The following is a 15,304-nucleotide window of genomic DNA, read 5'->3' on the forward strand; positions in this document are numbered from 1 at the left end:
ACGAAACACATAACTTCAATTTTTGGAGGACAAAGCCCCTATTTCCTGCCCTAGCACCAGCAAGCTGCAGCAGGAACTGCCATCCCAACAGTTGGGTACCACAGGGATGGGAGCTAGAGAATGATAAGATGCTATTCCAAATGCCAAAATTCACTAAAATTTACCAACTTTTTTCTTCATCAAGCACTCTTCTGGACACTGCAAGTGTTTCATTAGACCCCAGAGTCCTAAAATATCACCTCAAGCAGTTCTTGCCATCTCAATAGTTATTTTGGTGAAGGTACTAACTCCTGAAGTTCCTACTCTGTCATGTTGACCTATGTCCTTAATTTTCAGCACACATTTAGTTGATCCAACCCTCCTTCTCAGTGTATGCGCGCACACACACTCATCCAATCTGTTCTCTACACAGAAAGAACCCTTTGTAAGTGCCAGTGCCTGTGTTTTTTTCACTTAAAAGATAATTTCATTCTTAACATGGAAAAAGCGGAGTAAAAAAAAAAAATTCACAGCCGGGCGCGGTGGCTCACGCCTATAATCCCAGCACTTTGGGAGGCCAAGGCAGGTGGATCACGAGGTCAGGAGTTTGAAACCAGCTTGGCCAACAGGGTGAAACCTCATCTCTGCTAAAGATACAAAAAATTAGCTGGTCATGGTGGTGGGCACCTGTAATCCCAGCCACTCGGGAGGCTGAGGCAGCAGAATCGCTTGAACCCTGGAGGCGGAGGTTGCAGTGAGCGTAAATTGTGCCAATGCACTCCAGCCTGGGTGACAGGGTGAGACTCCGTCTCAAAAAAAAAAAAAAAAAAAAATTCAGAGAGGATTCTGGGAAGTTGATAAAGTAGGAGGTACCAGAAATCTGTCTCCCCACCACCAAGATAACAGTTGCTTTGGCAGAATCTGTCTGATGCATCTCCTTTGGAACTCTGGAGTTTATTGAAATCTTACAACTGTGAGGAATTAACTGCAATTTACCATCCAATCCTGGATGGTAAATTTTGGTTAATTTCAGTCAGTTTCAGCGCTTAGCACAATAGCAGCTGCCCATCCACATCCCTCAGCCCCATGGCAGGCAGCTGTGCACATGTTCCTGGAGCAGCTTGCATGTAGTTTGTGGAACCTAAGGTGGGCAGAAAGGACCATCTCTTCCAAATATCAGGAATCTGGATCAAGTGCAGTGGCTGGTGCCTGTAATCCCAGGACTTTGGGAGGCTGAGGCGAGAGGATTGCTTGAGCCTGGGAGTTTGAGGCCAGCCTGGGCAACATAGTGATACCCTGTCTCTAAAAACAAACCCAAATTTCAGAAATCTGTGCTCCGGTCGGAATTGCTGCTTCTGGCCAGGCGCGGTGGCTCACGCCTGCAATCCCAGCGCTTTGGGAGGCTGAGGTGGGTGGATCACCTGAGGTCAGGAGTTCGAGACCAGCCTCGCCAATGTGGTGAAACCCAGTCTCTACTAAAAATACAAAAATTAGCTGGGCGTGGTGGTGGGCGCCTGTAATCCCAGCTACTTGGGCGGCTGAGGCATGAGAATCGCTTGAACCTGGGAGGCGGGAGTTTGCAGTGAGCCAAGATCACGCCATTGCACTCCAGCCTGGGTGACAGAGCGAGACTCTGTCTCAAAAAAAAATAAAAATAAAAATAAAAGAAAGAATTGCTGGTTTTGATCACAGAGTTGCAAAGAGGCAATGGTTATTGTTGCATCTCACCACTTTGTTGCAAATTCCCCCACTACCACCACTGAAGTGATGTCCAGTAGATTTCTTTTTTTTTTTCTTTTTTGAGACAGAGTCTCACAATGATGCCCAGGCTGGAGTGCAGTGGCATGATCTTGGCTCACTGCAACCTCCACCTCCTGAGTTCAAGCGTTTCCCCTGCCTCAGCCTCCTGAGTAGCTGTGATTAAAGGCGCCTACCACCACGCCTGGCTAATTTTTTTTTTTTTTTTTGTATTTTTAGTAGAGAGAGGGTTTCACCATGTTGGCCAGGCTGGTCTCGAACTCCTGACCTTGTGATTCTCCCGCCTCGGCCTCCCAAAGTGCTGTGATTACAGGCTTGAGCCACCGCACCTGGCCGATGTCCAGGAGATTTAAAGGACTGGCACCATACTCCCCGTCTCCATTTTTTTTTCTTTTTTCCCTTTTGAGAGCCAGATATTGATGACTAGGGGCTGGGTGTGGTGGGTCACGCCTGTAATCTCAGCACTTTGGGAGGCCAAGGCTGGTGGATCACTTGAGGTCAGGAGTTTGAGACCAGCCTGGCTAACATGGTGAGACCCTGTCTTTACTAAAAATATAAAAATTAGCTGGGCATGGTGGCTCATGCCTGTAGTCCCAGCTACTCGGGAGGCCGAGGCAGGAGAATCACATGAACCTGGGAGGCAGAGGTTGCAGTGAGCCGAGATCCTGCCACTGCACTCCAGCCTGGGCGACAGAGCAAGACTCTATCTTAAAAAACAAACAAACAAAAAAACAGATACTGATGACTAAGATGATCAAAAGGAACCAAATAGATGGGAGAAATTAAGAAGTCATTATGTATGCCCAGGGGTGGGTGGAAGGCTCAGTAAAGTCATGTACTGCATAATGATGTTTTGGTCAGTGACAGACCGAATAGATAACAGTGGTCCTATAAGATTATAATGGAGGCCAGGCATGGTGCTTATACCTGTAATACCAGTGCTTTAGGAATGGGGGGGCTCTCTTGAGGTCAGAGTTCAAGACCAGCCTGGGCAACATAGCAAGACCTCGTCTCTACAAAAAATAATAAAAGAAGGAAAATTAGCTGGGCATGGTGGTATATTCCTGTAGTCCTAGCTACTCAGGAGGCTGAGGTGAGAGGATTGCTTGAGCCCAGGAGTTTGAGGCTGCAGTGAGCTATGATTATGCCATATCACTCCAGCCTTGGTGACAGAACAAGACTCTGTTTCTAAAAAAAAATTAAGATTATAGTGGAAAAAAAAAATTAAAATGGGTCGGGTGCAGTGGTTTATGCCTATAATCCCAGCACTTTGGGAGTTCAAAGTGGGAGGATCACCTGAGGTCAGGAGTTCGAGACCAGCGTGGCCAACATGGCAAAATCCTGTCTGTACTAAAAATACAAAAATTAGTACACGCCTATGATCCCAGCTACTTGCGGGGCTGAGGCAGGAGAATCGCATGAACCCAGGAGGCAGGCGGTGGTTGCAGTGAGCCAAGATCATGCCACTGTACTCCAGCCTGGGCAATAGAGCGAGACTCTGTCTCAAAAAAAAAAAAAAAAAAAAAAAAAAAAAAAAAGAAAAAAAAACTCAAATTACTGAAATACTAAAGATAAAAATGAAAGTGGGAATATTACCCTCAATTCCACAGAAATGGAAAGGGTAGGCTGGGCATGGCAGCTCACATGTATAATCTCTATGCTTTTGAAGGCTGAAATGGGAGTATCACTCAAGCCCACGAGCTCAAACCAGCCTGGACAACATACTGAGACCCTGTCTATTCAAAAAAATAACACATTCCTGTAGTCCTAGCTACTCGGAAGGCTGAGGCAGAAGGATTGCTTTAGTCCAGGAATTCAAGGCTGCAGTTAACCATGATTGTTCCACGGCATTCTACCTAGGGTAACAGAGCCTGTCTCTTAAAAAGAGAGATCATGGGCCGGGCACAGTGGCTCACGCCTGTAATCCCAGCACTTTGGGAGGCTGAGGTGGGCGGATCACTTGAGGTCAGGAGTTTGGGACCAGCCTGGCCAACATAGTGAAACCCCGTCTCTACTAAAAATACAAATAAGAAAATTAGCCGGCCGTAGTGGCACATGCCTGTAATCCTAGCTCTTAGGAGGCTGAGGCAGGAGAATCACTTGAACCTGGGAGGTAGAGGTTGTAGTGAGCTGAGATTGCACCATTGCACTCCAGCCTGGACAACAAGAGTGAAACTCTATCTCAAAAAAAAAAAAAAAGAAAAAAAAAGAGAGATTATAATAGAGTACGATAAGCAATTGTAGGCTGGTCTGGAGATAGTGAACTGTCTTAATTGATTGTTGACAGTCAGTTACAGATAGAACTTGTTCTACTCTTTCCCCTATCCTTACTACTGCACTTGACTAGTTTTTTGGGGAAACAGATTAATAAACCAATTGTACACCAACAAATTGGGTAACCTAGATGAAATGGTCACATCCTAGAAACACAAAACCTACCAAGACTAAACTACTAAGAAATAGAAAATGTAAATAGTCTCATAACTCATAGGGAGATTGCATTTGTAATCGAAAATGACCCAACAAAGAAATCTCTGGACCTGATGACTTCGCTGGTGAATTCTATCAACATTTCAAGAAGAACTAACACCAATCCATTTCAGACTTTTCAAAACATTGAAGAGGAAAGAACACTCACTAATTCATTCTGTGAAGTCAGCATTATCTTTGACATAGTTTGGATATGTGTCCCTCCAAATCGCAAGTTGAGATTTGATCTGCAGTGTTGGAGGTGGGTGGGGCCTAGTGGGAAGTGTTTGGGTCATGGGGGTTTATCCCTCAGGAATGGCTTGGTGTGGTCCCTATGGTAATGAGTGCATTTTTGCTCTATTAGTTTACTCAAGAGCTGGTTGTTTAAGTGTGGCACCTCCCCCCCCCTTGCTTCCTCTGTTGCCATGTGACATACCTGCTCTTCCTTCACCTTCTGCCATGATTGAAAGTTTCCTGAGGTACTTATCAGAAGCAGATACTGGCACCATGCTTCTTGTACAGCCTGCAGAACCATAAGCCAAATAAACCTCTTTACTTTGTAAATTACCCAGCCTCAGGTATTCCTTTATAGCAATGCAAAATGGATGAATAGTCTTGATGCCAAAGCCCTACAAAGATGCTATAAGAAATCTATGGACTAATAGTTCTTTCTTTCTTTTTTTTTTTTTTTTTTTTGAGACAAAAAGAGTCTCACTCTATCACTGAGGCTGGAGTGCAGTGGTGCAGTCTTGGCTCACTGCAGCCTGGGCCTCCTGGGTTCAAATGAATCTCGTGCCAAAGCCTCCCAAGTAGCTGGGATTACAGGCATGTGCCACCATGCCCAGCTAATTTTTAAATTTTTAGTGGAGACGGGGCTTTGCCATGTTGGCCAGGCTGGTCTCAAACTCCTGGCCTTAAGTGATCCACCCACCTTGGCCTCCCAAAGTGCTGGCTTTACAGGCGTGAGCCACTGCGCCTGGCCTATAGACTAACATTTCTTAGAAACATTGATGTAAAAATCATCAACAAAATACCAGCAAACCAGATTTAACAGCATAGTAAAAGGATTATACACCATGACCAATAAGCACATGAAAAGATACTCAACGTTGCTAATTAGGGAAATGCAAGTCAAAACTCCAAGATGCTACCTCACACCCATTAGGATGGCTGCTATCAAGAACAGCAGAAAATAATTGTTGGGAAGGACATGGAAAAATTGGAACCATTGTACACTGTTGTTAGTCGTGTCAAATGTCATAGCCTATGTGAAAAACTGGTGGTTCTTCCAAAAATTAAAAATAAAATTACCATATGTATCAGGATTTTCCAGAGAGACAAAACCAATAGGATATAGATGGATGGATGGGTGAATGAGAGGGGATTTATTAGGGGAATTGGCTTACTCAATTATGGAAACTAAGAAGGCTGTGATAGGCCATCTGCAACTAGAGAACCAGGGATGCCAGTAGCGTGGCTCAATCTAAGTCTCAAAGCCTCAGAACCAGGGAAACCAATGGCATAACTCTCAGACCGAGGCTGAAGGCCTGAAAACCTGAGAGGCTACTGGTGTAAGTCCTGGGGTCCAAAGGCTGGAGAACTTGGAGTACTGATATCAAAGGGCAGGAGAAGGATGTCCCAGCCCCAGGAGAAAAAATGAGTTTACCTTTACTCTGCCTTTTTGTTCTATCTGGGCACCCAGCCCTTTAGATGTTGCCCTCCCACATTGAGGATGGATCTTACTCCGTCAGTCAACCTACTCCCACACCGGTCTTCTCTGGAAACACTCTCACAGATACAGTCAGAAATCATGCTTTACCCGCTTTTTAAGTATCCTTTAATCCGGTCAAGTTGACACCTAAAAATCATCACACCATATGATCCTGTAATTCTACTTGTGGAGGTTTAGTAGTTCCCCCTTATCCTAGGTTTCACTTTCTGAGATATCAGTTACCCAAGGTCAACTGTGGCCTGTAAAAAAATAGGTGAGTATAGTACAATAAGATATTTTGAGAGAAAGAGAGAGACCACATTTATTTATTTATTTAGAGATGGACTCTCGCTGTGTCACCTAGGCTGGAGTGCAGTGGCACCATCTTAGCTCACTGCAACCTCCACCTCCCAGGTTCAAGCAATTCTTGTGCCTCAGCCTCCTGAGTAGCTGAGATTACAGGCACCTGCCACCACGCCTGGCTAATTTTTGTATTTTTAATAGAGACGAGATTTTATCATATTGGCCAGGCTGGTCTCGAACTCCTGATCTCAAGTGATCCACCCGCCTCGGCCTCCCAAAATGCTGGGATTACCGGCGTGAGCCACTGTGCCCAGCCACATTTATATAATTTATTACCATATATTGTTATAGTTTTATTTTATTATTAGTTGTTGTTAATCTCTTACTCTGCCTAATTTATAAATTAACTTTACCATGGATATACATGTATAGGAAAAAACACACTATACGGGGTTTGATACTCTCCCTGGTTTCACACATCCATGGGAGTCTTGGATCCCCCCCATCAGATAAGGATGACCTAATGTATACTCAAAATAATTGAAAGCAGGGTCTCTAAGAGATATTTGTGTACTTAGTGTTCATAGGTATAGCCCATTGATCAAGGGATGAATGTATAAGCAAAATGTTGTAAGTACATACAATGGAATATTATTCAGCCTTTAGGATGGCTGCTAGTAAAAAGTCAAAGTAACAGGTGTTGGCAAGAATGTAGAGGAATTGGAACCTTTATGTATTGCTGGTGGCATTGTAAAATGGTGCATTCACTGTGGAAAACAGTATGGTGGTTCCTCAAGAAAATTAAATGTAGAATTATGATACAACTGTTTCACTGCTGAGTGTATATTCAAGACAATTGACAGCAGCGACTTGAGCAGCTATTTGTACACCCATGTTTAACAACATTATTCACAACAGCCAAAAGGTGGAAGCAACCTAGATAAACAAAATGTATATAATGTATACATATGATGGAATATTATTCAGGCTTGAAAAGGAAGGAGATTCTGATGTGTAATATAATATGGATAAACATTGGGACATTATGGTGTGTGAAATGTCAGACACGAAATGATAAATATATGATTCCACTGCCATGAAATACCTCAAGTAGTCAAATTCATAATGATAGAATGTTGAATAGTGGTTAACCAGGAGAGGGGAGAGTGAGTAGTTCTTGTTTAATGGGCACAGAATTTTAGATTGGGATGATGAAAAGTTCTGAAAATGGATAGTGGTGAACGTACTTAATAGCACTGACGTGTATACTTAAAAATGGTTAAAATATTACAGATTGAAGCATTGATATAGACAACAAAAAACAAAAAAAAAGGTTAAATGATAACTTTTTTTTTGAGACAGGGTCTTGCTCTGTCACCCAGGCTGCAGTGCAGTGGCACAATCACAGTTCACTGCAACCTCAAACTCCTGGGCCCAAGTTATTCCCCTGCCTTAGCCTCCTGAGTAGCTGGGACTACAGGTGTGCACCACCACACCTAGCTAATTTTTTAAAAATTTTAGAGAGATGGGGTCTTGCTATGTTGCCCAGGCTGGTCTAGAATTGGCCTCAAGCCATCCCCCTGCCTTGGCCTGCCAAAGTGCTGGAATTACAAACATGAGCTGCTGTGCCCAGCCAACACTGTATTATGTATATTTTACTACAGATTTTAAAAATGGAAAACAAAAAGAATGCAAATAGTTCTCCTTTGCCCAAGTCCTGATGCCTCAGCTAGCTGCGAAAGTATCACCACCAATGATGGTTGCCAGGGGCTAGTTACTGTTCAGTGGCTATAAGAGTTTCAGCCTTGCAAGATGAAAAGAGTTCTGGAGATGGATGATGGTGATGGTTGTACAACAATATGATTGTACTTAATACCACTGAACTGTCCACTTAAAAGTGATTAAGATAGTAAATTTTGTTATGTGTATTTTATCACAATAAAAAGCAGTTGGGAAAAAATAATTTCAGACTTGTATAATATTTGCATGAATACTACAAAGAATTTGTGAAAACCCTTCACCTAGATTCCCCAAAGGATAATATTTTAATATATTTGCTTTATCCTTCTCTTTCTCAGAATTTCTTACACACTCAGAATTATTTTTTTCTGAATGATTTAAAGGTAAAAGGCAGATGTGGCTCCCCAAACACCTAAATACTTCAGTTTGTATTTTTTAAAAACAAATTCTCTTACATAACTATGGTATAATGATCAAAATCGGGAACTTAACGCTGACACAATGCTATAATCTATAGACCTTATTCAGATTTTGTCAGTTGTCCTAATAATATCCATTATAGTAAAAGAATATCCAATATGATGTGTTGATTCAGTGACCTTGTCTCTTTCATCTCCTTTAATCTGGAACAGTTCTTGTTCCTTGTATTTTTATGACACTGACAATTTGATAAGTGCAGGGTAGTTATTTTGTAGAGCATCCTTCAATTTGTTTTTGTCTGTTGTTTCCTCGTGGTTAGATTCAGGTTATGCACGTTGGGCATTAATACCTAAGAAGTGATGCTGAGTTCTCTGCGTATCATATTAGGATGCACATGCTATTTATTGCTTCTGTTACTGGCAGTGTTACTTGAGTGGTAGGGTCCAGTTTTCTCCATCATAAAGTTATTCATTTGCCTTTTGTAATAATGTCTTGGGAGATGTTTTGAGACTATGTAAATATCCTGTTCTCAAACTTTTCACCTGTTAATTTTAGCATTCAGATGATTCTTGCCCTAATCAGTTATCTTTATGATCGTTGCCAAGTGATTTTCTCTTTTTGCCTTCCCTCTACATTTATTAGTTGGCTTTCTACTGTAAGAAAGAGCTTTCTGTTCCTATTATTTTTTATCAATGTAGACTCATAGATTCTTACTTTATTGAATACAATGTAATCTTCTATCACTATATATTTTGATGACAGTGTTCCAGGTTTGGCCAGCAGGAATCCCTTCAAAATGACTTGCACTCAGAGAAGCCTTTTAAAATTAGGTATTGGCCAGGCGCGGTGGCTCACGCCTGTAATCCCAGCACTTTGGGAGGCTGAGGCGGGCGGATCACGAGGTCGGGAGATCGAGAGCATCCTGGCTAACACGGTGAAACCCAGTCTCTACTAAAAATACAAAAAATTAGCCGGGCGTGGTGGCGGGCGCCTGTAGTCCTAGCTACTTGAGAGGCTGAGGCAGGAGAATGGCGTGAACCCGGGAGGCAGAGCTTGCAGTGAGCCGAGATCGCGCCACTGCACTCCAGCCTGGGCGACAGGGAGAGACTCCGTCTCAACAACAATAACAACAAAAAATTAGGTCTTATTAATACTGTCCTAAGGTAACTGTTAATATCACCCTTCCTCACTCACCAAGGTGTACCTGTTTTAGTGATAAATTATATGATCACTTTCTTTAAAATGTTCATCAGATCATGCTACTTTTCTCCTGAAAACTGTCCAGTGGCTTCACATCTCACTTTGAATAAAAGCCACAGGTCTGTCAAGGATCCATATGGTCTGCTCCTCCAGTCATTGAATATACTCTTCCCCTGGCTTGCTCTGCTGCAGCCGCACCTGGTCTTAGGGCTCCAGTCTCACCTCAGTGTCTTTGCATTTGCAGTTACTCTTCCCGAAACATTCCTGTATGTTCCTTACTTCCTTTAGGTTTCTGCTCACATGTCTTTTTATCAGAGAGGCCTTCTAATGTCCTTCACGTAAAATAGCAAGAGCCTCCTCCCCCTCACCAGCACTCCTTGCTTTCTTTACCCCCTCTGCTTTATTTCTTCCCTAACATCTGATGTGTAATTCATTTGTTGGCTTCTCTCCCCAACTTCATGCTTCATAAAAGAAGGGATTTTCTTTTGTTCTCTACCCTCTGCCTACTGTTAGAATAGTGCCTAATAAGTAGTTTGCGCTGATGTGTTGAATGAATGAATTCACTATCTCCATTTTGTTAAAAAAGGCAAGTACTATAGCAGTTCCTGAGGCAACTATCTCTCTTCGTTGAGACCTAAGTCTCTTTATTGAGACTGATTTTTGCCCTTTTGTTGTTGTTGTTTGCTGTGATTTTTCAGTACTTTTTTTCTTCATTTCTCCCCACTTCAATTATCATCTGTCCATCTTCCAAATCTTCTCTCTTTGTCTCAGAGTTGGTCAGTTGTTACTGTCCTTTACTTTCCCTTTCATTCTAAGTCTGTTATGATGGACAGTGTATTTAGATGAGATTCGCCCTGTTTTGCTGCAAACGTTATCCATTACTTTTTAAATTTTAAAATTAAAAAGAATTTTTAATTCATTACTTTTAAAAAAAATTTTTTTTTCTTTTTTTTTTGAGATGGAGGCTCGCTCTGTCGCCCAGGCTGGAGTGCAGTGGCACAATCTCGGCTCACTGCAACCTCCGCCTCCCGAGTTCAAGCGATTCTCATGCCTCAGCCTCCCAAGTAGCTGGGATTCCAGGTGCCTGCCACCACGCCCAGCTAATTTTTGTATTTTCAGTAGAGAAGAGGTTTCGCCATGTTGGCCAGGCTGGTCTCAAACTCCTGACCTCAGGTGATCCGCCTGCCTTGGCCTCTCAAAGTGCTGGGATTACAGGCGTGAGCCACTGCACTCAGCCATACTTCATTACTTTTTAAAAGATGGCACTGCTGTAAAAATATAAAGACATGCTGAGAATGATTAAGTGCAAATTCAGGATAATGTTGCCTCTGGGAGTTGGAGGGGATGTAACTGAGGAAAAATATAGGGGGCTTCAACTGTTAATGCTGTATCTTAAGCTGCCTAGAGTGTACACAGTCATTTGTTACACTGTTTTGTCTTTTTTATGTCTAAAATACCTTATAACAAATTAAAGGCTAGGCGCGGTGGCTCACCCTGTAATCCCAGCACTTTGGGAAGTTGAGGCAGGTGGATCACCTGAGGCCAGGAGTTCGAGACCAGCCTGGCCAACATGGCGAAACCCCATCTCTACTAAAAATGCAAAAAATTAGCTGAGCGTGGTGATGCATGCCTGTAGTCCCAGCTACTCAGGAGGATGTGGCACGAGAATCGCTTGAACCTGGGAGGTGGAGATTGCAGTGAGCAAAGATCGTGCCACTGCACTCCGGCCTGGGTGACAGAGCAAGCCTCCATCTCGAAAAAAAAGAAAAAAAATTAAGAAAAAATTTATCTAACACGTAATCTATTTCTTCATTCTTTTAAGTTATGCTGTTACTCCTTTTTACTGTAAGTTCATAAATTTTCTTTGCTTTCCTACATTTTTCTTGTCCTCCTCTTATTATGGAAAACAACCTACAAAGCAGCAGTGCTGCCATTCCTTCCTTCTCCTTTTTTTTTTAAGGTTTTTGGGGAACAGGTGGTGTTTGGTTACATTAATAAGTTCTTTAGTGGTGATTTCTGAGATTGTGGTGCACCCATCACCTGAGCAGTGTACAGTGTACCCAATGTATAGTCTTTTACCCCTCACCTCTTCCCATCCTTTCCCCTTGAGTCCCCAAAGTCCATTGTATTATACTTAAACATTTGTACCTCATAGCTTAGCTCCCACTTATGAGTGAAAACATACGATGTTTGGTTTTCCATTCCTGAGTTACTTCACTTAGAGTAATGGGCTCTAGTTCCATCCAGCTTGCTGCAAATGCCATTGTTTCATTCCTTTTATGGCTGAGTAATATTCTATGGTGTATATATACCACATTTTCTTTCTTTCTGGTTTTTTTTTTTTTTTTTTTTTTTTTTTTGAGATGGAGTCTTGCTCTGTTGCTCAGGCTGGAGTGCAGCAGCGCAGTCTTGGCACACTGCAGCCGTCACCTCCTGGGTTCAAGAGATTCTCCTGCCTCAGCCTCCTGAGTAGCTGGAATTACAGGTGCCTGACACCACTCCAGGCTAATTTTTGTATTTTTAGTAGAGACAGGGTTTCGCCATATTGGTCAGGCTGGCCTTGAAGTCCTGACCTCAGGTGATCCGCCCACCTCGGCTTTCCAAAGTGCTGGGATTACAGATGTGAGCCACTGCACCTGGCCTATATACCGCATTTTCTTTTCTTTTTCTTTTTCTTTTTTTTTTTTTTTTTTTGAGACAGAGTCTCACTCTGTTGCCCAGGCTGGAGTGCAGTGGTGCAATCTCGGCTCACTGCAACCTCTTCCTGCTGGGTTCAAGTGATTCTCCTGCCTCAGCCTCCCAAGTAGCCTGGACTACAGGCGCCCGCCACCACGCCTGGCTGATTTTTGTATTTTTAGTAGAAATGGAGTTTCACCATATTGGCTAGGCTGGTCTTAAACTCCTGACCTTGTGATCCGCCCGCCTCGCCTCCCAAAGTGCTGGGATTACAGGTGTGGGCCACCACGCCCGGCCACCACATTTTCTTTATCCACTTGTTGATGGGCATTTGGGCTGGTTCCATATTTTTGCAATTGCAAATTGTCCTGCTATAAACATGCGTGTGCAAGTATCTTTTTCATATAATGACTTCTTTTCCTCTGGGTAGATACCCAGCAGTGGGATTGCTGGATCAAATGGTAGATAAACTTTTAGTTTTTTAAGGAATCTCCACACTGTTCTTCCTAGTGGTTGTACTATTTACATTCCCAGCAACAGTATAAAAGTGTTCCCTTTTTACCACATCCATGCCAACATCTATTTTTTTTTAATTTTTTGATTATGGCTATTCTTGCAGAAGTAAGGTGGTATTGCATGGAGGTTTTGATTTTCATTTCCCTGATAGTGATGTTGAGCATTTTTCCATATGCTTGTTGGCCATTTGTATGTCTTCTTTTGAGAATTGTCTATTCATGTCCTTAGCCACTTTTTGATGGGATTGTTTGTTTTTTTTCTAGCTGATTTGTTTGAGTTCCTTGTGGATTCTGGATATTAGTCCTTTGTCAGATGTATAGATTGTGATTTTCTCCCACTCTGTGGGTTGTCTCTTTACTCTGCTGATTATTTTTGCTGTGCAGAAGCTTTTTAGTTTAATTAAGTCTCATCTGTTTATCTTTGTTTTTGTTGCATTTACTTCTGGGTTCTTGGTCATGAAGTCTTTGCCTAAGTCAGTGTCTAGAAGGGCTTTTTCCAATGTTATCTTCTAGAATTTTTATGGTTTCAAGTCTTAGATTTAAGTCTTTGCTCCACCTTAAGTTGATTTTTGTATAAGGTGAGAGATGAGGATCCAGTTTCATTCTCCTACATGTGGCTTGCCAGTTATCCCAGCCTTCCCTCTACTTTGTCACCTTCTCTCTTTTTTCCCCCCCACCTCTTCCTATCCTGATCTCCTTTATCTGCCTTGTTCATAGTAGTTTCCATTTGTTGCTGATAGTCGACTCTCACTATGCCTCAAGTAGAACCTAACAGAATAAACTTGGGACTTTGTGTACACAAATTGGTGTTCCAGTTTTCCTTTCACCAATGGTTTAATTTTCTTTCTTTTTTTTTTTTTTTTTTTTTTTGAGATGAAGTCTCACTCTGTTGCTGAGGCTGGAGTGCAGTGGCGCAATCTCGGCTCACTGCAACCTCTGCCTCCTGGGTTCAGGTGATTCTCCTGCCTCAGCCTCCCGAGTAGCTGGGATTACAGGCATGTGTCACCACACCTGGCTAATTTTTGTATTTTTAGTAGAGATGGAGTTTCACTATATCGGCCAGGCTGGTCTCGAACTCCCGACCTCAGGTGATCTGCCTGCTTTGGGCTCCCAAAGTGCTGGGATTACAGGCGTGAGCCACTGTGCCCGGCCTAATGTTTTATATGCACAGCAAATCCTGGTTTATTCCCTCAGTCACTAAGCAGATTTTTACTCTATCATTCAGCAAACACTCGAGTGCCTACTATGTACTTGGTTTTGTACAACTTGATTCTGTAGCTTTGTCTTCACCATATGCTCCCATATGCAGGTGCTGAATCTAAATAAACAGGTTTCTGTCTTTCATTTGCTTACAATTTGATGGAGAAGATAAGACATGTATATAAATAAATTTGATACAGGCTGGAAATAAATATGCTAAAAGCACTTGAAGTGCTATAGGAATTCAGAACACAGAAATACTACTTCTGCCTCCTAAGGTGGTATCTGAAAGAAGGGTAAGATTTGGCCCTGCAAAGGTGGAGGAGAAAGATATTCCAGGCAGAGGGATTATAGGAACAATGGAATTGTTGGATTATGAGCTTGCTGTATCTTCCTACAAGATAATGCTAAATTATTGTTCTAGTATACTTAGAGGTCAGGTGTTTCGGTTCTGCATCCTAGCCATTATTTTAATTGTTCACTGTTGTAATTTTTGTGTGGAATAGTATTTTATTGTGGTTTTAATTTGTATTTTCCTAATTTCTTATGAGGCCAGCACCTTTTCATATGTTTGTGGGCCACTGATGTTTTCTCCTAAGAAGTAAGTATTTGAGTTTTTTGGGGGTATGGGGTGGGGGAGGGAGGTTTGGCCTTTTTCATATTAATTTATAGGAATCTTAAATATATTTTATTAATTTTTTTTTGAGATAGGATCTCGCCGTGTCACCCAGGCTGGAGTGTAGTGGCACAAGCTTGACTCACTGCAGCCTCAAACTACTGGGCTCAGGCAGTCCTCCTACCTTAGCCTCCCGAGTAGCTGAGATAACAGCTGAGCATGCCACCATGCCTGGCTAATTTTTTATTTTTGTAGAGACGGAGTAATCTACAAAAGTGTTGAGATTACAGGTGTGAGCCATTATGGCCAGCCTCAAATATATTTTAGATACTTATCTTTTGTCAAGTTTTGTATGTAGTCAGTATATTCTGCCAGTTTGTGGCTTGTCATTTCCCTCTCTTTATGTGTCTTTGGTTCTAAGGTTCTTTTTTTGGTGGGGAGGGGGAAGGGACAGGGTCTTGCTCTGTCGACCAGGCTGGAGTGCAGTGGCAATCACAGCTCACTGCAGCCTCGAACTTCTGGGCTCAAGTGATCCTCCTGCCTCTGCCTTGTCAAGGAGCTGGGACCACAGGTATGCACCACCATGCCTGGCTAATTTTTTGTATTTTTTGTGGAGACGGGGGTCTCCCTATGTTGCTGAGGCTAGTCTCAAACTCCTGGGCTCAGGCAGTTCTCCCATCTTGACCTACCTCAAAGTGTTGGGATTACAGGCATTAG

The 15,304-nt window shown here is 42.5% G+C and overlaps 1 protein-coding gene across 12 annotated transcripts in view; it reads left to right on the forward strand.

Annotated features, from left to right (window-relative positions):
- Positions 1 to 15,304, forward strand: part of TFCP2 (transcription factor CP2) — a 79,403-nt gene that overhangs the window by 12,194 nt on the left and 51,905 nt on the right. For 5 of the 12 annotated variants that reach the window (XM_054663338.2, XM_054663339.2, XM_063786663.1 and 2 more), the window contains exon 2: positions 14,528 to 14,572. The exons of the other annotated variants lie outside the window; for them this stretch is intronic. In XM_054663338.2, the coding sequence (XP_054519313.1) occupies positions 14,528 to 14,572 (45 nt within the window). The remainder of the gene's footprint in view (positions 1 to 14,527; positions 14,573 to 15,304) is intronic. 12 annotated transcript variants of the gene reach the window in all.

This window comes from Pan troglodytes, chromosome 10 (genome assembly GCF_028858775.2).
Source record: "Pan troglodytes isolate AG18354 chromosome 10, NHGRI_mPanTro3-v2.0_pri, whole genome shotgun sequence".
NCBI classification, from domain to species: Eukaryota; Metazoa; Chordata; class Mammalia; order Primates; family Hominidae; genus Pan; species Pan troglodytes.